Source organism: Arachis stenosperma, chromosome 9, assembly GCF_014773155.1.
Source record: "Arachis stenosperma cultivar V10309 chromosome 9, arast.V10309.gnm1.PFL2, whole genome shotgun sequence".
Taxonomy (NCBI): Eukaryota; Viridiplantae; Streptophyta; class Magnoliopsida; order Fabales; family Fabaceae; genus Arachis; species Arachis stenosperma.
Genome location: NC_080385.1, coordinates 150,292,188 through 150,314,228, shown reverse-complemented (window position 1 = coordinate 150,314,228; position 22,041 = coordinate 150,292,188). Strand labels below are relative to the sequence as shown.

At 31.2% G+C, this 22,041-nt stretch overlaps 2 protein-coding genes across 3 annotated transcripts; both read right to left on the bottom strand.

Moving 5' to 3' along the window:
• Positions 1-698: 698 nt before the first annotated feature.
• LOC130951711 (glucomannan 4-beta-mannosyltransferase 9-like) lies at positions 699-4,831 on the bottom strand. 2 transcript variants are annotated; one of them, XM_057880418.1, is made up of 9 exons: positions 4,574-4,831; positions 3,359-3,457; positions 2,981-3,233; positions 2,330-2,440; positions 2,042-2,178; positions 1,797-1,910; positions 1,507-1,706; positions 1,211-1,405; positions 699-861 (listed from the first exon to the last, which is right to left on the bottom strand). In XM_057880418.1, the coding sequence occupies exons 1-9, from the start codon at positions 4,829-4,831 to the stop codon at positions 699-701; spliced, it is 1,530 nt and encodes a 509-aa protein (XP_057736401.1). The 2 variants fall into 2 exon arrangements, with proteins under 2 accessions (XP_057736401.1, XP_057736402.1); XM_057880419.1 differs by having other exon boundaries at positions 699-930; positions 1,259-1,405; positions 4,574-4,789.
• A 14,617-nt stretch (positions 4,832-19,448) lies between these two features.
• Positions 19,449-19,799, bottom strand: LOC130950085 (uncharacterized). The gene has a single exon (XM_057878640.1). The coding sequence runs from the start codon at positions 19,797-19,799 to the stop codon at positions 19,449-19,451; it is 351 nt and encodes a 116-aa protein (XP_057734623.1).
• Positions 19,800-22,041: the final 2,242 nt, after the last annotated feature.

The following is a 22,041-nucleotide window of genomic DNA, read 5'->3' as shown; positions in this document are numbered from 1 at the left end:
TCGGTTAATTAATTCGCAGTTCTTACACTATCTAAAAATGTAATTTTCATCTAAAAAGTGTCAAAACATCAACTTATGTCTACAAATCTGCTGCTACTGCAAAGAATGGAGATTTTAAATTCTATGGTATGAATTTTGTATATTCGTGTAATTTGTAAAATCTGAACCATAATCATTTCTAAGTTGTAGCTAATACTGTTCCATTCTTAAAGCTATGAAAAGTGTTTGTGATATTTAAATGGAATAAAAAAATATTGCTTTACTAAATTGGAGATCAGACCCTACAAAAGCCATTCAATCTATATCTATACCTTGACTACAAAATAAAATTATTCATATCGTACAAGATTCCCTCCATAATTATTTGGCATCAGCCTATTTTGTAAATTTATTTATTTATTTTTAACGCAAAAACTGTTTAAACTTTTAAATTCCAAAATTTTCAATATATTCATTTTTCTAGCGATAACAAAGAGACTTTGGTCGTTTTTATTGTTCCATAATCCGTTGCTATTCCATAGAAACAATTCAAACCGTGACAAATGACTTTTCATTTTTGTATAAGAATATATGATACTAAACAAATTGAATGTGTGCTGACATAAGAAGAATCTGCATCTTTGTCCTCCTTTCAGAAAATATGTTGTCCAATGAAGACACTTGTACAGTTGTAGTGATTCTGAAGCAAAAAATTCCTCTCAAGAATTGGGCACAAAGATGCCAACATAGCCGATCCCCACAATGAAGAAGGCAATAGATTGCAGGAAAAGATATATGAAGTAGTGGTTCTTCCCAAACGTGAGATCATAGCATCCACAGAAAAAGAGGTAGGCCCCCACAAGAAGTTCCCAGAAATGAAGTCTGTCATCATCAAAACAAGCAGAAAAAAAGTGGAACGAATAAATGGAAGTATTTAAAACCACACTTTTTGTATGCAGAAATTTTGCTTGAAAGTAAAGTAGAAATCATAAGGGATGTGGGGGATGAATTCTGATGTGAAAATCTTATATAGCTTTATTGAATGTGATCTCACATGTAATTTCTTACTATTCATTTTAACAGTGAGATTTATAAACAAGATAGATGGCATCAAAGAATGAACGGTGAAAACAAATCACAACAGTCATGAAAAACCATTCATTTCCTATAATTCTCTGATATGAAATGTCATACTTGGGCCTTATGTTCTTAAAGTTATATGAAAATTTACCTTCCAGCAATCCTGATGCGAGGTTTCTTAAGTGCTTTACCACTTGATTGCATTTTAAGAGCATCTCCTAATTTCTCAGTAACTACCCATTCATTCACTCTTCCTGCCTCTAGCAAACCGATGAATGTTGCCTTGGTCCTATGCATTGACATAACATTTTCAAAAAGTATCCAAAATACTAATAAGTGGAGTGACCTGCACAGAAAGTTGGTAAGAAAACAAAAAAAAAAAAGGTTACTTGCAAGGGAAGATAATAAAATAATTTTGCCAACTCAAAAATCCTACTTAATACTTACCTTGGAGTTCCAACAGCATTGAGAAGTGTTATGATAGAAGGAATATAAACAGCACCCCACTTGGGAACTTGCACTTCTGGGACAAAAACAGTTGCTGGCAAAACCACGCAGTAGAATACAAATGTGACAACATGGGCAACAATCTTTCGGACAAAGAAAAAACTATAAATCAAGTAAAACTTCTTCCACAGAGACACTTTCTGCAAGATACAATAATCATCAGTAAATTAGAGGAGAATGGTGAATAAGAATCATTTGAGCTTCCTATAAATGAATAAGGAAATTGATACCTTGTTTCTTATTATTTCCATTGCCATTTTCTTGAAGAGATTAGCTGGGCCACATGACCAACGATGCTGCTGATAACGGTAGGCTTTGAAAGTACTTGGTAATTCATTTTTCACCTAAATTTATTCAGATAAATTGTTACATGATCAGATAACTTGATAACACATTAACTGCATTAGATTCTCTTAAGAAATTTTTATAAATGACTCATGAATACATGCAATTAAATGGAGTATGATCATCATACCTTGATTTGACTAAGATAAACAAATTTCCATCCTTTGAGACCAGCTCTTACAGCTAGATCCATGTCTTCCACAGTTGTACGGTCCTTCCATCCACCAGCTTCATTTAGTGCTGAAATCCTCCAAACACCAGCAGTGCCTGCACCGTGCATATATATATATATATATATATATATATCATCAAACTTTATTTCTAACCGGAGATGTATGTAGAAATAAAATTAAAAATTTCTATGGATTTGATGGTGCAGTGAGGTTGATTAATTAAGGCTAATGAATGATTTAATTACCATTGAATCCAAAGAAAGCATGGGTTGAGGATCCAACTTCTTGCTCTACAAGGAAATGATAGTCCAATGACATCTCTTGCATCCTTGTCATTAAGCATTCATCAGCATTAACTGCAAGCATGCGTATACATACATGTTAAAGAATTTTAGAATAAAATAAAAGTTTAATTATTGTTACTGTCCTTATATATCTACTCCATCAAATTTAATTTATAATTAAATTTTTATACTTTAAAAGCTTTCAATTAGATCTTTATCGAGTCAAAATATTAGTTAATAAAATTTTTCTTTCAAAAGATATGTGGCCAAAAATTTAATTAAATTTTTAATTATAGATCTCTTTAATTTGCAAAAAAAAATCTAAATAAATATTTTTTAAAGTATTAAAATCTAATTATAAATTTAGTGGAACTTTACCATAAACCAGAATGAAACCTAAAATAAAAGAATATACCTGCCTATAGTCACAATTTAAATTAAACCAAGATAGACTATTATGTGAGGGAACATTTGAAATACATAACTATGTATATACCTCTACTTAACTGTTTAAGTTTTTGTGATAAATAGTTTGATGAAATGTATATATTACCTTCCCTGATTAAAAAGCATGCATGATAATGATATTTTGATACTAAGTAAGTAACTAACCGAATTGCCAGCGAGCTTGGACGAGCGCAACGTCGGGGTTGTGAGCGAGGAAGGGGATGGTGCGGCAGAGAAAGTCGGGGTCAGGCTGGAAATCGGCGTCGAAAATGGCGACGTAGTCGCAGAGGGCGACGTAGGTGTGCTTCATGCCTTCCTTGAGTGCTCCTGCTTTGTAGCCATTCCTGTTCTTCCTGATCTCATACTTTATGTTTATGCCTTTGCTTCCCCATCTTTGGCATTCCACTTCCACCATATTCTGTTGTGTTTTCATTTGTCAATAACTCACTATAACGTTTCATTAATAAAAATTTAATTATTATTAACCATTTAGTAATTGTTAGTGAATCTTATTAACTAGTAGAGGAGGCTACTGCTTTGAACCTTAATGACAGGGTCTGTTGAATCATCAAGAACTTGAATAATAATTCTATCGGAGGGCCATGATAGCCCACATGCAGCTCCAATTGACAATTGATACACCTGCAACCAATGGAACACTAGTTACCATACGAAACTTCACTTCAGCCCGTAAACAAATAGCATGAGAAATAATTACTGGTATCTTTTGTTTACTGTGTTATGTATACATTAGAATCAGTCACTACTAATATAAAACACACGTTAAAATATAAATATATATTAAAAATAAATTAAATCACATATATATTTATTCACAAATATATTAATAATTAATTTTAGTATATGAATAATATTTTTTATTTTTGTTAGCGTTTCAATTTCCTAAATTTTACAAGAAATACAACATCTTAGGTATAGTTTTTCACAAGAATTAAAATATTCTAAAGTGATAAGATAAAGAATTAATTATCACCTAAATTTGTAATATTTATCATATATATGAACTTTACTATTTTAATTTAAAAATATTAATTCCTCATCTTATAACTTTATTAACCGATCCACTTTAAAAAAACTTAATCCTTCTCACAGGTATAGTTTTCCTTGCATTTTTAAGATTGTAGAATAACACGACATTCCTGTCATAGTGTAACCGTTCATTACAAATTCCTAAACATCAAAATTTTGTAATTTATTTTAAAATATTACATTGTTGAAACATATGTTTATTTTTATTATATTAGAAAAATTTTGTGAATATATTATGGTAAATTTTTTTATACAACAGTATCGGCACTTTTGAAATTTATAATATAAAACTCATTTTCACTTTTTTTAAATAAATTTTAGACTAAATAATTAATTTTAGTTAATAAAATTATAGAAATTTTTTATAAAAAATATTAGGGAACAATTTTTTTTTTACATTTACTTTATATTTGAGTCGATATTAATCAGCATTATTTTTTATTAAAAATATTGACTTTCTAATATTTTTTTGAATATAAAGAAATGAATAAATTTTATAATTTATAACTATCAATTAATTATTATTAATATTTTTAATAATATAAAATTATATTTAATTATATAAAATTATTCACTTTTTTATTAATTAAATATTAACTAAATTTTAATAAAAATACTGCTGCTAGACTTTCTCTAATTTGAAATCACACAAAACATATAAAGAAAACTAATAAAAGACGTGTTAGTTATATTAAAGAATAGAAATACCTCTTTCTCATTGTACATTGGGATTTGGACGAGAACCATAGGGTATGAAGAGTTAGCAAGCTCAATATCAGAATTATGGTTGAGAGGGTCCCATTTGTAACGTTTCTGGGTCTTAAACAACTTGACAAAGACTATGACTATTCCCATATACACCCTCTCCACAAAAAGCATGAGCGACATGATCAAGCACAATGCCACCACCAACTTCAGCATTGGAACCACCAACGGTGCCCTTGCTTGCTCCCATATCAACCCCATTTCAAGCCCTTCCATTATATTTATATTTTTTTAATTTATTCTTTGGTTCCCTTGTGCGAAACCAAAGGTACGGTACCGTGGTCGGTGGTGATGTTTAATTTCAAGATATGGTGCACTACATATATATAGATATGAAGTTGGTATTTGGGGTTTGCGAAAAGAACACGAATTGAATGGTTTGGTTTTCACTTTTGGTGATTCGTGTTCATTGTTGCTTAGGAGTTACGACAAGGCAATTGAATTGAATTGAAGAGGATCCAATTAAGTGTATACGAACGTGTACACACACATACACTGAAGTAGTAGCCTATTAGCTAGATGATGATGAGTTGCTCTTCCATGTGCATGTGGCAGATTTAGTGTAACAACAACTGACAACAACAAACGGAGGACCAAACGTATGTATGATGAGACAGAGAGAGAGAGAGAGGATGCACAACTACTTAGACAAATTTTATTTTTGTTTCTTGGACTTTATTAGTGTAGAGAAGAACGTATTTATATAGGGAAATGTTCAAGTGTTTAATAGTAATGGTCGTCATATATATACTCCTTTAATTTCTACCAAACTATTCATTATTTGATTGAAGATGATGAGTAATATTAGAGAATTAATACGTCAATTTTAGTTAATATTATAGAAGACTGTTAAATAAATTTAATATAAAATTTATTAAAATGAGTTTTATTAGAATAAATTTTCGATTTTTTAATTAAATTTTAGATACTTTTATTTTTAAACATTTATATTTTTATATTAAATATTATCCGTACAATATTAGCTTCTAAAACTTTTCATGTATTGAATATATATTTTTTTCTTGATCAATTTAAATAATGATGATATTATATATATATAAGAAAAAGATTTTCTAAACTAGTTTATACAAATATAATTGAATCGAAAATAATTAATGGTAAATATATTATTTAAAAATTTAAATACATAAATTTAATTAAATAATTATACAAAATATTTTATACCGATAAGATATAAAAAAAATTATACTCTACAAAATATTATAATATGTGTGTTTCGAAGATCATAACACTAAATAAATGTAAAAATATTTTATAACAAAAAAATTAATTAAAAATAATTAAAATTTATTTTATTTAATAAAATTAATAAATATTAAATAAGATAAATTTTAATTTTTTATTTTTTATTTTTTCTAACATTACCGAAATAAACGATGTGCAAAGCAATTAAGATTAAATGAAATATATAGACAGCTGGCATGCATGAAATTGGAAATGTTTAATTTGTCACAATCCTTGGGCGTTTGCACCTAACTGTTTATAAAATTGTAGGGCAGCTTCTGTTGTTTTGTTTCTCCTTTTCTTCTTCTTCTTTCTTCGATCTTTCTTTTCTTTCTTTTTTTCTTTTTTTGTTTGAAAAAAAATTCCAGTATTGATAATTATCTTATACGAGCAATGCAGTTATTAACTTGTTAGTCCATTTTTACTTAGTGATTCCGGGAGGTATCCGTTTAGCTTGAAAATTTGAATTATTTGATTAATAATAATAAGCTTTAGAATTAAAAAATGTGACGACAGATTACGAGAACGTAATTATTGAAAAAAATTATTATTTCTAATCGTAAAACTTTGAATTTTAATATCTTGACAATTTTAACCGTGAAAAATGAACTACTTCAATACTGATAATAATTAGGTTAGTTTGACAGAGTTGTTTAAAATAGATAATTCCTTGTTTTGTTAAGTAAATTCATACTTTTTTGTATATTGAGTTATTTTATATTTTTTATTATTATAATTATCAACACAATTATATTATATATACATAAAAAATTAATTAATTATTAATTAATTACTGTTCTATAAAATATTTATTTAGCATCTTATAAAAAAATTATTATGTTACTGTAAATAAGTTTTATTATTTATTTATTACAAATTTAATTAATAAATTATATATATATATATATATATAATGACTATTTTTTGTTTTTTGTGTATATAGAGCACTCTCCAGAATCAAGTTTTTCATGTAAAAAAAAGTAAATTTTATAGTATTTTTTATTGTAATGTTTATATTATTTAATTTATTTTTATGAATAAAAAATAAAATATATAAAATAAAAGTAAAATATTTAAAATTTATTAAATATTATTTATTTATTTTTTTAGTAAGTTATTAGACACAATATTATCAACACTATAGTATTTACTGAAAAAAAAAAAAGAAAGTTTGCTGAATGAGGTACTAATTTATCTTATTTGACTTTTTAAATGAGGCGGCTACTTTGGTATTCAATGGACAGTTAGGCATCTGAGTTGGAATATAATATAGTGTACTATGTCTTATTATTTTAATAAGAATCTTCATAGATCTAATCCTTTATTTTCTTTAATTTTTTCATGTATATATAGTACGTAGGTACAATCGGATAAATTAAACTTTGCTTGATTTCAGTACCCGGAAATTTTAAATACATATAAGCAAAATCTAACGACCCTAACAAGAAACAGGAATGAATTTTTGACGTACGATGATTTCTCTACATCCAATTGTAATCAAGAGCCACTTGCATGCAATAATATATCTGTCTTTGACTAGTTATTAGAGGCTTTTATAACAATAATGTCGATGTATTTGTATATGTTTTTTTTCGTCCTATATATACTTCTTTTGTTAAAAAATAATTTTAAATTCACAGGTTTTATATATTTAGAGTAAACTATGAGTGAAAATACTGACATATTTATCTATACAAAATTAAAATTATCATTTGTACCCATAAAAAATTGACTTTTACAGTAAAATTATCTAAATCCTAAATAATTATATAAAATTCTCAAACTATCCCCCTTCTCTTCTCTCACACACCCACCTTCACTCACCATCTCCTTTCCTCTCTCTCTCTCTGTTTCTTCTTCTCCATCTTCTTCAATCATTCTTTCTCTCTTTCTCTCTTTCTCTCCTCTCTCTTCGCACTTTTCTCCTTCCTCTTCTTTTCTTATTGATGTTTCTCTTTTTTCTGTCATTCTTTTCTCTCTTTTGTGCATTAATGGTGATTCCTCCTTTCGCCATCACGAGCTCCATCTTCTCCTTCCCTCTTCGGGAGGTTTCTAACTTCAGGAAGTAGCAATTTTGAATTCTCTATTTTCTACAACCATAATTTCTTCAGTGTTGAGTTCCTTCCTTTTCCAAATGTCATATCTTCGTCTTCTCCTTCTCTCGGATTCATTTTTCTCTTCTCCTCCTAGCGATACATCTTCGTCATCTCTTCCCAGTGTGCCAAAATCAAATTAGTGTTCTGTATTATTTGCAATGAAAATGGTGATTTGAAATCTGAGAAATTGATAAATTTTGGTGAAGGTTCTAAGAAATTAGGGTTTTATTTTGAATTTGGGCATGTTTTATTCTTCAATTTGATTTGAGTTTTTTTTTTGTGATTTTGAAGAGGATAGTGACTGGGCTATGTTGATGTTCAAGAGATGAGAGAAAAAAAGTGAGTTAGTGAGTGATACAGAGAGAAAAAGAGTAAGAAGGGAGATGATGCTACGGTAATGATGGTTTAGGTGTTGCAGATAGTGAGTGAGGGTCGGTGTGTGAGAGAAGAGAAAGAGAGTAATTTGGGGATTTTACGTAAGAAAAAGTATAGGTAAACAATGAAAATATTAAACAATGTAAACAATAGATATATCAGATGTTTATTTTACTAGTGTACGGATGGTTATTTTAATATTAAAATTTAGAGGGTTAATTTAGAGGTGTGGTGTGTTTTAATTTGATTGGTGGTTGTTCATATTGTTTAACAAAATCATTGTCCCCCTAGCATTCCCCTTTATGTAATTATTTAGGGTTTCGATAATTTTACTACGAAAGTCAATCTTTTATAGATATAAATGATAATTTTAATAATCTTTTATAGATATAAATGATAATTTTAATCTTTTATAGATAAATATGTCAACATTTTCAACTTTTATAGGTAGAAATGATAGTTTATTTTATATATTTATTACTTCCATCTTCAACCTAGGATATTAACATTGATTAACACCGCGCGCGCGCCAATCTTAGTTAATGATGAATGAGAGTGCACATATTTGTATGCACAAATTAACAATACTCCAAATTATATTATATTATATTATATCATATATAATATTGTTTTTCTCTAACCCTCTCTTAGACGATTATTTAAAGGACAAAATGCACGATTAAACTAAATGGAGGCTCAAATTATATAATTTTATTAAATTAAAAAATATTATTTAAATCTTTTAAAAGTACATTTTTATATAATTCAAATGAGTCTCATTCGATTTAGACAAATTAAACATTAATTTAAATTAGACTAATTCGAATTAGTAGTGATGCTCGTAATTTGAATTTGGCTAATTCAAATTATGCATGTATGTAGTCTTAGATAATTCGAATTAGGGTGAATCAAATTATGCATACAAGAGACGTTCCTAGTGATTCGAATGAGTCTGTTTCGATTTACTAGCAAATTGAGTTCTATCTATAAATCGAATTTGGACTATTAAATTTAATGTGAAATTAACCTATATAAATATTAATAAAAATTTTATTATAAAAAAGACTTAACTTATCAATTTTTATATGTTATTTTTAAATTTTTTTTCAAAGGCAAAGTGATATTTATTTATTAAAGAAAAGTAAATAAAAGTTGTGGGTCCACTTTGGACAACCATACACCAGTGTAAGAAAGAATTTTTCAAACAATTAACATAGTTTTACCGAAACATGACTAAACACACACATCTTAAGCCTCATTTCTCTTTTGAATCTCCTCCATGAGTTCATACGCTGAAGTGATGATCAAATCTGGTGAAGTACTTTTATTCTCAAAGACAAGAAGGTTTCTTGCGGTCCAAATTTTTTATAGAATAATTGCTGCCAATGCTAAATTTTTTCCTCCAATGATGTCTTCGTCGTGCTTCTTTCATGAACCGGTTCCATCGCACCCGAAATTCTTCTGAGCTGTGTTGCACCAGGTAAGCTCCCAGGTTTGACTGCTGCTAAACTTCTTGAGACTTTGGACAATCAATTAAATAATAATTTACGTTTTTTCTCAAATGGTTACATCTAGGGCAGATTTCTGGGATTACTAGCATCCTTTCATGAAGTCGACGATGAACCAGAATGCCGTCATGAAGGGTTTTTCACAGGAATATCTTAATCTTCGGCGAACATTGGAGTTCCCACAATGAATTCCAGAGACTCTTTTTCCTGCACAGATTAGGTAATTGGCTAATTGGAGAATGTACATTTGAAAAGCTGTTTTGTAGCCGGAAGCCACCGTGAACCTGCCATCCCTTTTACTTTTTCAGGTAATCCGATCTTCTCCTACTTCCATAACATTAGTTTGTAAGATTTCTGATGCAATTTCTGGATTGAAATTATCCCTGATTATATCCTCCTTTCACTATCTATTATGAATGAGCTGATTAACCCAAATCAAATTTGGGCCTGTAACTGTTGCTGCTATTCGGATATTGACTTCACGTTTTTGAGCTACTAATCCTCCATAATTCTAATCTGACTGTCTCGCCCCACTTGCCAATGGATATATTGTTTGATAATTTTTCTTCCTTCTAGTAGGCTTCTCCAGACTCAAGAAGGATTTCGACCTGTGTCAGCTCATAGAAAAGAAGAAAATTTAAAATATTTGCTTTTATAAATTCTGCAGATTAGAGAATTAGGTTTCATGATGATTCTGCAGCCTTATTTAGCCAACATGGCTAAATTAAAGGCTTTCAAGTCTTTAAAACCTAAGCCTCCATACTTTTTTTTTTGCAAAATATATCCCACCTGATCCATTGTAATCTTATTTTCGAACCCTTTTGTCCCCACCAAAAAATTATCATCTTTCTCTGAATCTCGTCTAGCAGTGTGTTCGAAAGCTTAAAATAGCTCAAAGTGTAGATCGGAACTCCCGTAGCCACTGCTTTAATTAATACCTCTCTCCCACTGACTGATAAATTATCGCTTCCAAGCTTGCAGTTTCTTATCAACTTTCTCCTTTATAAAATTAAAGGTTTGAGTTTTTGATCTATTAACCACTGTTGATAGTCCCAAATACTTATTTTGTCTGCCTATGTGCAGAATTTGAAGTAAATAAGACAAAAATTCTCTGGTCAAACTAAGAGAGTTCTTGCTGTAAAAAATAGATGAATTGGAGAAATTAATTGTCTGTCCACTAACATCATCATAGTACTTCAGTATCTCCATCAACTTGTGATATTCTACCTTGTTTGTCTTGCAAAAGAGATTGGAATCATCTGCAAAGAATAAGTGGATGACTATAGGGCATCTACCATTGAGTCTTAAACCTAAGATTTCTCTCCTCTGTTCTTCTCTATGGAGCAAATGAAAAAGTCCTTCTGCACAAAGTAGAAAAAGGTAGGGGGAGAGGGGATCACCTTATCGCAATCCTCTACATGGTTTGAAAAAATCATATGGTTATTCATCAACAGTAATAAAGTAGGACACCATGGTAACACACTCCTTAATCCAGTCCACCAATTTATTGCAAAAACCGAGCTTCTTCATAATCTCCCAAACAAAAGACCATTCAACTCTGTCTTAAGCCTTACTCATATCGAGCTTTACTGCTATCTCATAGTCTCCATAATTTTTGTTTTTTAGAAAACGGATAAATTCATGGGCAATTAGGATGTTATTACTAATCAGTCGCCCTTTAATCAAGGCACTTTGATTATCACTAATAATTTTATCCAACATACCCTGCATTCTATAAACAAGAATCTTGGAAATAATCTTGTAGAAAATACTGTTAAGGTTAATTGGACGAACCTAGGCCATAGATTTTGTATTTGGCACCTTTGGAACTAGGCATATATGAGTATGATTCATTGATCGCAGCATCCTTTCCCTTGCAAAAAAGCTTTTTATGGCAGCATTAAGATCATCTTTAATTATCTCTCAGAAGTGTTGGTAAAATCTAGCAGTGAATCCATCATCCCCTGGAGCTGAGAATGCATTGATAGAAAATGTTGCTTTTTTTATTTCTTCCTCTGTGACTTGTCTAGTAAGTCTTCAATTTATTTCTTCATCCACCTTAGCCTCCAAGTCTTCTAATTCACCCGTGGCTGGTCTAGGGTTTGAAGATGTGAACAAATTTTGGAAGTACTCAATAGCAATCTGAACTATACCCGCTGTGTCTGATCTGAATTCCATCACCATCTTGCAACCTGTAGGTTTTGTTTTTTCGATTTCGGGTTTGAGTCTTGGAATGAAAAAATTTGGTGTTTTGGTCACCCCATTTCAACCATTGAATTCTAGATTTTTCTCTCCAATATCTTTCCTCTTTTAAATATGCTTCGGATAACCCCTCCTCTAATTGAAGAATCTTTGTTCTGTCCGCTCTTGTACCTTTGAATTTCTCTTGTTCTATTTGGCTTCTCAATTCTGAAATTTTCTTTTGAGAGTTGTTAAAACTAGATTTTTGCCATTCCACTAGTCCATGTCTACATTTCTTCAACTTTGAATAGAATTTGAACATTGGAGAGCCTTCAAATTGTGAGTACCATACTTCTTCCACGATATGACGAACCTCCTCACTATCACACCACCTTTCTTGGACTCAAAACCTTCTCTTAGTTTTATGTACCTCTCTATCTGCCATTAACAATAGTGGACAGTATTCAGAGCCCGAGTCTTCTAAGTGAAGAATTGCTACTCTCGAATAATCTGATCGAAATTGAAGAGAAGAGAGGCATCTATTTATCCTTTCTTGAATAAGATTCTCCCTGTATTGTCGATTACTCCCAGTGAATTTTCTTCCTTCATATCCCAAATTCACTAACTCCCCATCATTAATAAAATTATTAAAAGCCTCAATTGATGCAGTTGATTTCTTGCATCCCCCTTCCTTTTCATGATAAGCGGATATGCCAATAAAATCTCCTATCATAAGAAAGTAGGGACTTGCTGTCTAGGATTCTTTGATACTATTTTGAGCGAATGCTCTCATCACAGTGTAAATGAACTGCCATTACCTCCCATCGTTTTTGACTGGCAATGTCTAACCAATCAAAATGGATGAAAAAGTCATCATTGGATCTTACTAAAATTTCTCTATCCTCCTTCCAAGCCAGTGCCAAGCCTCCAGAAACGCCTCTTGGATTGACACAGTAAACCTGCTGATATCCAGCTTTATTGAGTGGTTAGTTATATTCAAGATAATATTTTTTGTTTCGCATAAAAATATTACCTCGAGGGAATGGGATCTACAGATCCCTTGTATGTTGTAAACTGTCAGAGGATTCCCCAAACCCCAACAGTTCCACATCATCATCTTCATGGATCCCTGGGTGCCAAATGTGGGGTGGCACCCTCTCCCTCTTCAGCAATGCTACCTTCGTCCTCTTCTGAGAAGATCTTTTTTTCTAGCAGTCATATTTTCTCCCTGAGACCCTCTTTTGCTTTCAGTCACTTTCAAGAATTTTTTTCGGGCTAGTTGTTTCAAGTTTTATCCTTTCTCCCCATACACAATTGCACTCCTATCCTCTTTGTTTCTGAACACAAATCCTTCCCTTTATCTCCCCATTCCTGAGTCCCCACTTTCTTCTTGGTAGTTTTTCAAATGCTGTTTTTCTATCGTTGGTTGCAGCACTTGGATTAGTTGGAGTTCTGGTGAGTGTTCACTCTGCAGTGTTTGGTTCTTACTCATTACCTATTTTTCTTCAGTTTTCTTTCGATTTTGCTATGATTGCATTGACAAACTAGCCAAACTCCTAATCAGGTTCACTGGAATAGGCTTTGTAACCTTGTTTTGTCTACTCTTCTCATTTATCAGCACCTTAGAGTCAGAATTGTCTTCTGTAAGATTCGCTCTTCTACCTGATTGATCTAATTTTAGCCATTCACCCCGTCTTTATTCTTTAACATCTCCTTTTAAAGAATCATCAAGTTGAAAACTGCACATCCTTGTCTCGTGTCCCACATAACCACAATAGTTGCAAAAATTTTCTATCCATTCATACTTCAAACCAACTTCCAACACCTTTTTATTCATGCTGACTATACACAGGTATCTTTTAATCAGCCTAGTAATATCTAAACTTACTTGTGCTTTAACTATGCTGTGTTCTTTGCCTCGAACTTGGAAGATATCCACACCTTGAACATCCCCAAAAGAGCATCCGAGCTTCCATCTTAAGTCCTTCATTTTGTAGTCCTCCGGCAGCCCCCAAAATTGAATTCACATCGAAACTTGGGTAAAATCTAGATCTCTAATCTGTTCATCCTCCTTCCACCGTTTTAAATTTAAAATATAATTCTTGACGAGGCATGGTGCACCCCGTCGATCCTTATGGCATCTTTTTCGTCTTGAAAGAAGAATTGGAATACATTTCCACCATGATCAATTACCTTGAATCTTTCTAGTTGTCGCCATATAGTTTGCATTACTGGTTCTACTATTCCTATTGAAAATTGCTTGTCTGCCCAAAGTTTTCCCACCAAACTTCTGGAACATCTTTCTATCCTTACTTGAATATCTTTTTCCGGTACGACTATGATTAGATCTTCATTATCCTGATTTGTGCGTTGACGTGAATCTGAAAAAGCAACATTCGTTGCCATGATTGTTATCAATGTGACACACTTGACAATTGAGCACGTCAAATTGTGAAATTAGGATTACTTCCAAAAATTTTAGCAGAGCATTGTAAAACCCTATGGGGACACAAAATTAATACTAATTAACTTATGAGTAATTGTTGTTATTTTTAAGTTAATAAATAAATAAATATTAATTTTTATTATAATAGTAAAAAATTATAACATACTAAAATAGGATACTAGAAAAAATACTATATAATATAAAAAATATACTAAAAAATATAAAAAATTATTATAACAAATTTAAAAAAATATATTATAATTTAATATCATATTTTTTAATAATTATCTATATAAAAATAATTTTAACTAATATTATCCAAATAATATTTATTCTATTAAAATTAATTTTAGTATAAAATTGTCAAACATAAATTAATTTTAACTCCTATTAGTAAATTGAATTAAAAATAACATATAAAAATATATTCATATTTAGTAAATTTTAATAACATATAAATATTTAACAATTTTTTAAATACTCTTTTTATAATAGAAGTATATTTTTATATACTTTAAATATATAAAAAAGAGTATGTAAATACTTTATAAAAAGAGTATTTAATAAATATGTTGTTAAATATTTATATGTTATTAAAATTTAATAAATATGAGTACATTTTTATATATTATTTTTAATTCAATTTATTAATAAGAGTTAAAATTAATTTATGTTTGATAATTTTATACTAAAATTAATTTTAATAAAATGAATATTGTTTGGATAATATTAGTTAAAATCACTTTTAGATAGATAATTACTAAAAAAATATGATATTAAATTATAATATTATCTTTTTAAATTCGTTATAATAATTTTTTATACTTTTTCAGTATATTTTTTATATTATATAGTATTTTTTCTAATATCCTATTTTAGTATGCTATAATTTTTTATTATTATAATAAAAATTAATATTTGTTTATTTATTAACTTAAAAATAACATATAAAAATTGATAAGTTAAGTACTCTTTTTATAATAATATTTTTATTAATATTTATATAGGTTGATTTCACATTAAATTTAATAATTTAAATTTGATTTATAGATAGAACTTAATTTTCTAGTAAATCAAAATAGACTCATTCGAATTACTAGGGACATTCCTTGCATAATTCCAACTCACCCTTATTCGAACTACCCTAAGACTACATACATGCATAATTTGAATTACAAGCATCACTACTAATTCAAATTAGTGTTGGTTTGTCTAATTCGAATGGGACTCATTCGAATTAAATAAGAATGTGCTTTTGGGAAATTCAGGTAACGTTTTTCAATTTGGTAGAATCGTGTAATTTGGGCCTTCATTTGGTTTAATTGTGCATTTTTCCCTTATTTAAACTTCCCTTTATAATTCTTTAAGAGTGTAATATTTGTTTGCACAATTGATGGTGGTTTATAAATATATTTTACTACTTGATTATATCTAATATGATTTTATGTAACTTATGAATTAAGATTTAAAGTAGTTCCTGAAATTATACTCGAGTCTTAAAGTAGTCCCTAAACTTAATAGTTACTCAATTTCATCTTTGAAGTTGTACGCCAGGACCCACAGTCGTCCTTCTAACAATTTATGTCCATCTGGCTCCATCGAAAAGCTTATTTGGACTTCTTTGTGACACGTTGACAAAGAGTAAGAGACGTAGTATTGACTGTGGCGCGTAAATGACGTAAAACGACGTCGTTTCACTCTCAAAACTTTACTCCCTCAATGTTAGACTAACGTATTGTCTTTCCCTCTCAAAACACAATACAAACAAAGGTCTTTTTTTCTCCCCTACGCTCATCAATAGTGTTTGTGTGATTGCTGTAACCACAGTGATTTTCTTCAAAAACCACTGCTCTGGAGGATCGGTTTCATCATCTTCATCAAATAGAGAGTACTGAAGAGTGGTTTCTCTAAAACAGGTAAGCAAAACATGGAAAAAATATGTGATAATAAGAGATCTCTATTTTTTATATTGTTGTTAATTTAATTTTCTCAGTAGTTGAATATATTTTCTTCGAGTGTAATGTGTGAGTATGCATGCTTGTGTTTTGTGCTATTTGCTAGGGTTTGATTGGAACTAGGTTTCTTAGTGGTTAGGCCAATAAAATTATAGATTGACTAGCAGTTTTTGTTAAGGTGGAAACTTATTTTTTATGTGTTAGGGTCTACTGCATTTACATTTGAGAATAGGATTTTATATTTTAGTTGTGGAGTTTTCAATTTAGTAATGTGGTTAAAGATAATGAGTTTGATCATTCAAAATTTTTTTTAATTGTAGTTAGATGATCCTTTGATTATTATCATATTTCACCATAAAGAGTCATTTATCACAGAGCATGATGAAAGTATGTCTTACAATAGTTGAGAGATTTCTAAGTTGTCGGGAGTTGATATAGACACACTGAATATCTTTTTCGTTCGAGAGACTGAGACTACCACAAGAACATTGGGTATGACAAGGTGACTCAATCTTGGTAGCTAGTGCTTAATAGGCCTTTGCAAACTGGTCTAAGAGCTAATACAGATGATAAGGAGTTCATGGAGATGTGTTACCTTACTCAGAAGAACAAGGGAGTTATCCATGTGTACTACGAACATGGAGTTTCTGAACCTTTTTAATATAATAAGGAAGCAGAATCAATATCATCTAAAGGCAAAGAGTTGATGGTGATACAAAACCTAATTTCCACCGCACACCCCACCATCAATGTCATAACCAAACCAATTCTCACCACAACACCAGTAACTCCAGCTTCTGAACCAAGTCACACCACTATCCCTACCCAAAAAATAATCTCCACAACAAAGTCTACTAGTAAATTGTGTCTAGGACCAAAATAAAAGATTTCACCTACTGTAATTTCTGTTGGTAAACCAAACTCACTACAAAAAATATTGGCCTAACCCACTACAATTCTTAGTACTAAGCCCAACCCACCACCAAAAATAATGACTCAACCCATTGCAATTTCTAAACTACGATCCAAATTGAAAGAGACCAAGAAGTTTGATGTACCAAAGAGAGGCCCTAAGAATCTAAAAAGTGTAGCACCACATGCAAGGAGGCCTTTAACAAAAGCAACTGCTACTGGAACTATTGGAAGATCATCTGCTAAGGAAAAATAGCCCCAAATAGTATTTATGACTTTGTCTACCTCAGATGAATCCTTAGATAGCCATGACAATGATGATAGTATAGAGGATGAAGCATATCAACCTGGTGGTGATGATGTGTCTAGTGAGAAAGATGACGTGGTTGTGAAGAGATCAGTAGAAAAGAAGACTGATGTTAAACTGAGAACTAGGATAGATAAAAAACTTAATAAACAAAAGAGAGCTGTTATGGTTAAGGATGATGGTCCTATATGTGCAGACTTAGGGTCTGAGGATGATGAACTATTTTCTGGGTCGATTCTTGAGTTTGGTGATATGGCACCATATTATGATGTCCAATATGAAGCTTATCATAAATCTGATGGTGGAGACTCATGGCACTCAGAAGAAATGAAGACTCCTCCGAACTCTGATGATGATTTGGAAGAGGTTGATTCAGATGAGGTATTTCCTACATTCAAAGAAGGAGGAAGGTTTAGAGAACTTACGCTTGAGATTGGAATGACATTCACTACAAAGATGGAGTATAAAGAGGCTATGTATGAGTATTGTATTCAGGAGAATAGGAGGATCTGATTTAAGAAGAATGATAGTGTAAGGACGAGAGCTGTGGTTGGCTTGTATATCCTTCTAGTAATAGTGAGAGCAATTGTAGGCAGATCAAGATCTTCATGGATAATCACACTTGTGCAAGAGAGACCAAAAATAGACTGGTTAATAGGAAGTGGCTAGCCTGCAAATTGGTGAAGAAGCTAAGAAAGTATCTTAATCTAAAACACTCTAAGGTTGCATAATATTTTAAGACAAAGTGTGATTTGGATCTGAACAAGTCTTCACTGACTAGGACTTTAGACCTTCTCCAGTAAGGAACTCATCCCAATCCCTATTTACGGCCCACTTATCATAAAAAGTAACTCCACATAAGTTTTTGCATCATAAACAGTAAATAGGAACTCAAAGCATCTTTTCTTCTCCATTAGGAGGAACTAACTTTAGTCCCTATTGTGGTCGCACTTAATTAAGTAATTAAAGTAATTAAAATTAATATAATTACTATTTATTTATAATAATATTTTTTAAATTTATAAATTCAAAAATAATTCACTGTTAAAAAATATTAATATTAAAAAATTATATATAAAAATAATACACAATATATAATTCGAGATTACACTAATTTGTAAAATTACTTAATATAAAAAAACATAATTAAGCTCTATAGTTAATGACAAGTATTGTGAAATTGTCATATGTGTTCAATCAAGTCCTCTTTCAACTTTCTATGCTACTGCCTATTTCGAAGTTGGGCATTTCTTTGGAGAAATTGATGGTATGGTGCAAAATCTCCCTCTCCCAGCTGAGGTTGTGATAAGTTGTTTTCGATATCGTCAAACTCTAAGCCTTGAGCAAAATTTTTTGCATAAGTGTCTCTTTCATCCTCAACAATAATATTATGCAATATAATACAAGCTCGCATCATGTTTGCAAGTTTCTTCTTTTTCCAAAAGCGTGTTGGACCATATATAACTGCAAAGCGTGCTTGCAACACTCTGAATGCTTGCTCTACGTATTTTCTTTGCCCTTCTTGGTATTGTGCAAATAACTTGCATTTCTTCCATAGTATAGTTATTACCATTAATAGTATAGTTTACATCTGGAGATGGGTCATTTAGAATATTATCGAACACAAGTGAACGATCTAACACGTTAGTATCATTATTTGAACCAAAAACTCCAAAGAATACATGTCATATCCAAAGGTGTGAAGATGCTACAACCTCAAGTACTATAGTTGCAACTCTACGATAACCACTCATGTATATACGTTTCCATGCCTTTGGACAATTTTTCCATTGCTAGTGCATGCAGTCAATGCTACCCAACATGCTAGGAAAGCCACGACCTTTTGCTATTTGTAGCAGGTGTCGTACATCATTTGAATTCGGTTTTTGCAAGTATTCATCTTCGAACACCGAAATGACACCTTCAACAAATTTTTCCAAGAAAACAATTGTAGTGCTCTCGCCTATGCACACATAATCATCAACGACATCAGCTGCTACGCCATATGCCAATATCCGTATTGCAGTAGTGCATTTTTGGAGTGGTGACAAGCCTCTTCTCCCAAGTGCATCGACCCTCTGTTGGAAATAAGGATAGGCATTCGAGAGAGCATCTACTATCCAAAGGAACACATGTCTTCTCATTTGAAATCTCCGTCAAAGAATGTCAGCATTATACACCAGCTCATCTGCAAAGTAATCTTGGAAAAGGCAATCATGTTCTACTTCTCAATCTCTATTGATCCATCTACGGGGAGTTGGGATAGAGCTTCTATCAATATCTTCTTCTTTTGAATCATCGAATAAACACTCTTTGATCCAATTATCTATGAGTGTGTTATCTTGCCGTCTTCTTTTGCCATACAAAGTCTCATTAAACATATCATCAACATTTCTAGCCATAGCTTGAGGTATTTTTTAGTATTCTTTTGAGGTGAGAAACTAGATTTGGAATGGAGTTGCTGAATCAGTGATAGTTGATACTTATAAGTATGTTCGCAACAAGTGGCTGCTTTAAAACGGCTAGTTTTACACCGGCTACTTAACAAATAGCTTTTTCTTGTCTAAGTTTAAAACGGCTAGTTTTACAATGGTCACTTTCATAAACAATAACAGCACAATAATATTAACTAATTTAAAAAGTTATATCAGAAATGAATAAAATAGATTACATCACATACCAATAATACGCACTAAAAAAAATATACTACTTAACTATGAATACAAGGAACCATTAAGTAAACCACTTATTGATTATGGTCTCACATGCAATATCATGAAGAGCTCTTTGTTTTTTACTCATTGTAGACGTGTCAACATTAAGTATTTGCATATCCATTTCTCTTTACCTTTCTTTAGCCATACTTTCCATTTTCCTTTTCTTTGTATTTGTCTCCATTTCTTTAATATACCTCTGAGTTTATAATTCTTGTTCTTTCATCGCCGCTTGAATCTGTAACACATTTTCTTTAATTGCCATAATCTTTTCTCTATGTTCTCTCTCTTCTTCTCTTTCTTTTTCCTATCCATTAGTTTCTTTTCTCTAACAATCTTAATATCTTCCATGAGATATAGTTTCTTAGAAACTGATGATTTCTTTTTGCTAGGACCTTCAGATATTTGTGCTTTTCCCTTACTCTTTCTCTTGCTCTTCTTTGATCCTTGTGGGAGAACGGGAGAGCCACACCGATTTCGTCAGCCAACAGTATTTCTGGATTTGATGATAATGAGTATGCTCCAATTGCACCAACCTTGGTTCCCTTTGAGCCTTCACTCTGTGTAGGTAGTTGGCTTCTCCATTTTTGCTCTAAATGAAACATATTCCAATGCCTCTCAAAAGTGAAATTTTTACCATAATTTGTAGAATAAAGTTTATAGGCCAACTCTTTTATATCATCAGCATTCAAACCACTTCTTATATTTCGACTAGCTTGATCATAGCAACCAGCAAATTATGCAACTTTCTTGTTGATCTTATACCTGTTTCTTACATGCAACTGCCTCCCTTTTTATGTCGGAGGTGAATTCCACACAATAACTGTGAATTTGACTCTAAAATGTTTCGCCCTTTTGGTTGGTTGGTACCAACTATAGGGTCGGTTAAAACATTCAATCATGCACTGATCAATATCTTATCCTCTTCCCATTGCCAGTGTTGAATACTATCTTGCCTACGATTTTTAATGTCATCTTCATTGAGGTCAATAGCATTTAATCTATGAGGGTTAGCAAAATTTGAATATTACAAATTTGAACTAGATTGTATCGAAGTATGAGGGGATGGGTTAGAAGAGCCACCAACACCAGATGAGCTATGTCTCGATGCACTGAATTGAGTTGAAAACGACAAGGATGTTGGAGTAACATTTCCAATAGAGGGGTTAAATATGGATAAAAATGAAAAATGTGGTGTTTGTGAATTTTGATTTGTGGTTGAAACATAGGAAATTGATTATTATAAGGAGGTTAAAAATTGAAATTAGGAAGATTTTGTGAATTTGGATTTTGAAATGTATTTGGTAGTGTGAAGTTTTGATTTAGAATTTGAGGATTTGAGGTTTAAGATTGTTGGGTATTTGGAGTTTTAGAAAAGTTTTGTAAGTAATTGAAAAAATAGTTGAGTTAGTTTGGATCCATTTTTTCGAACAAAAAATAATAGCAATAGAACTTTGATTTTGTAAACTTTAAAAGAAGATGAAAAAGAGTGTGTATGAATTTCAAAATGATGGAGGCTTTGTTACTTTCGGTGATATTGAAAAAGAAAAAAGTGTGGCCATAGGTAAAGTGTGTAAGAATTTCTCTTCTTTCATTAATGATGTTTTGCTTGTTGATGGATTGAATCACAATCTACTAAGCATTAGCCAATTGTGTGATCTTGGATACTTAG

Coding starts and splice junctions, on each gene's coding strand:
- LOC130951711 (XM_057880418.1), bottom strand. CDS start 4,831: ATGGGGTTGATATGGGAGCAAGCAAGGGCACCGTTGGTGGTTCCAATG. Junction 3,458..4,573: donor CAATGTACAATGAGAAAGAG/GTATTTCTATTC, acceptor CATTGGTTGCAG/GTGTATCAATTGTCAATTGG. Junction 3,234..3,358: donor CAACAGACCCTGTCATTAAG/GTTCAAAGCAGT, acceptor AAAACACAACAG/AATATGGTGGAAGTGGAATG.
- LOC130950085 (XM_057878640.1), bottom strand. CDS start 19,799: ATGAGAAGACATGTGTTCCTTTGGATAGTAGATGCTCTCTCGAATGCC.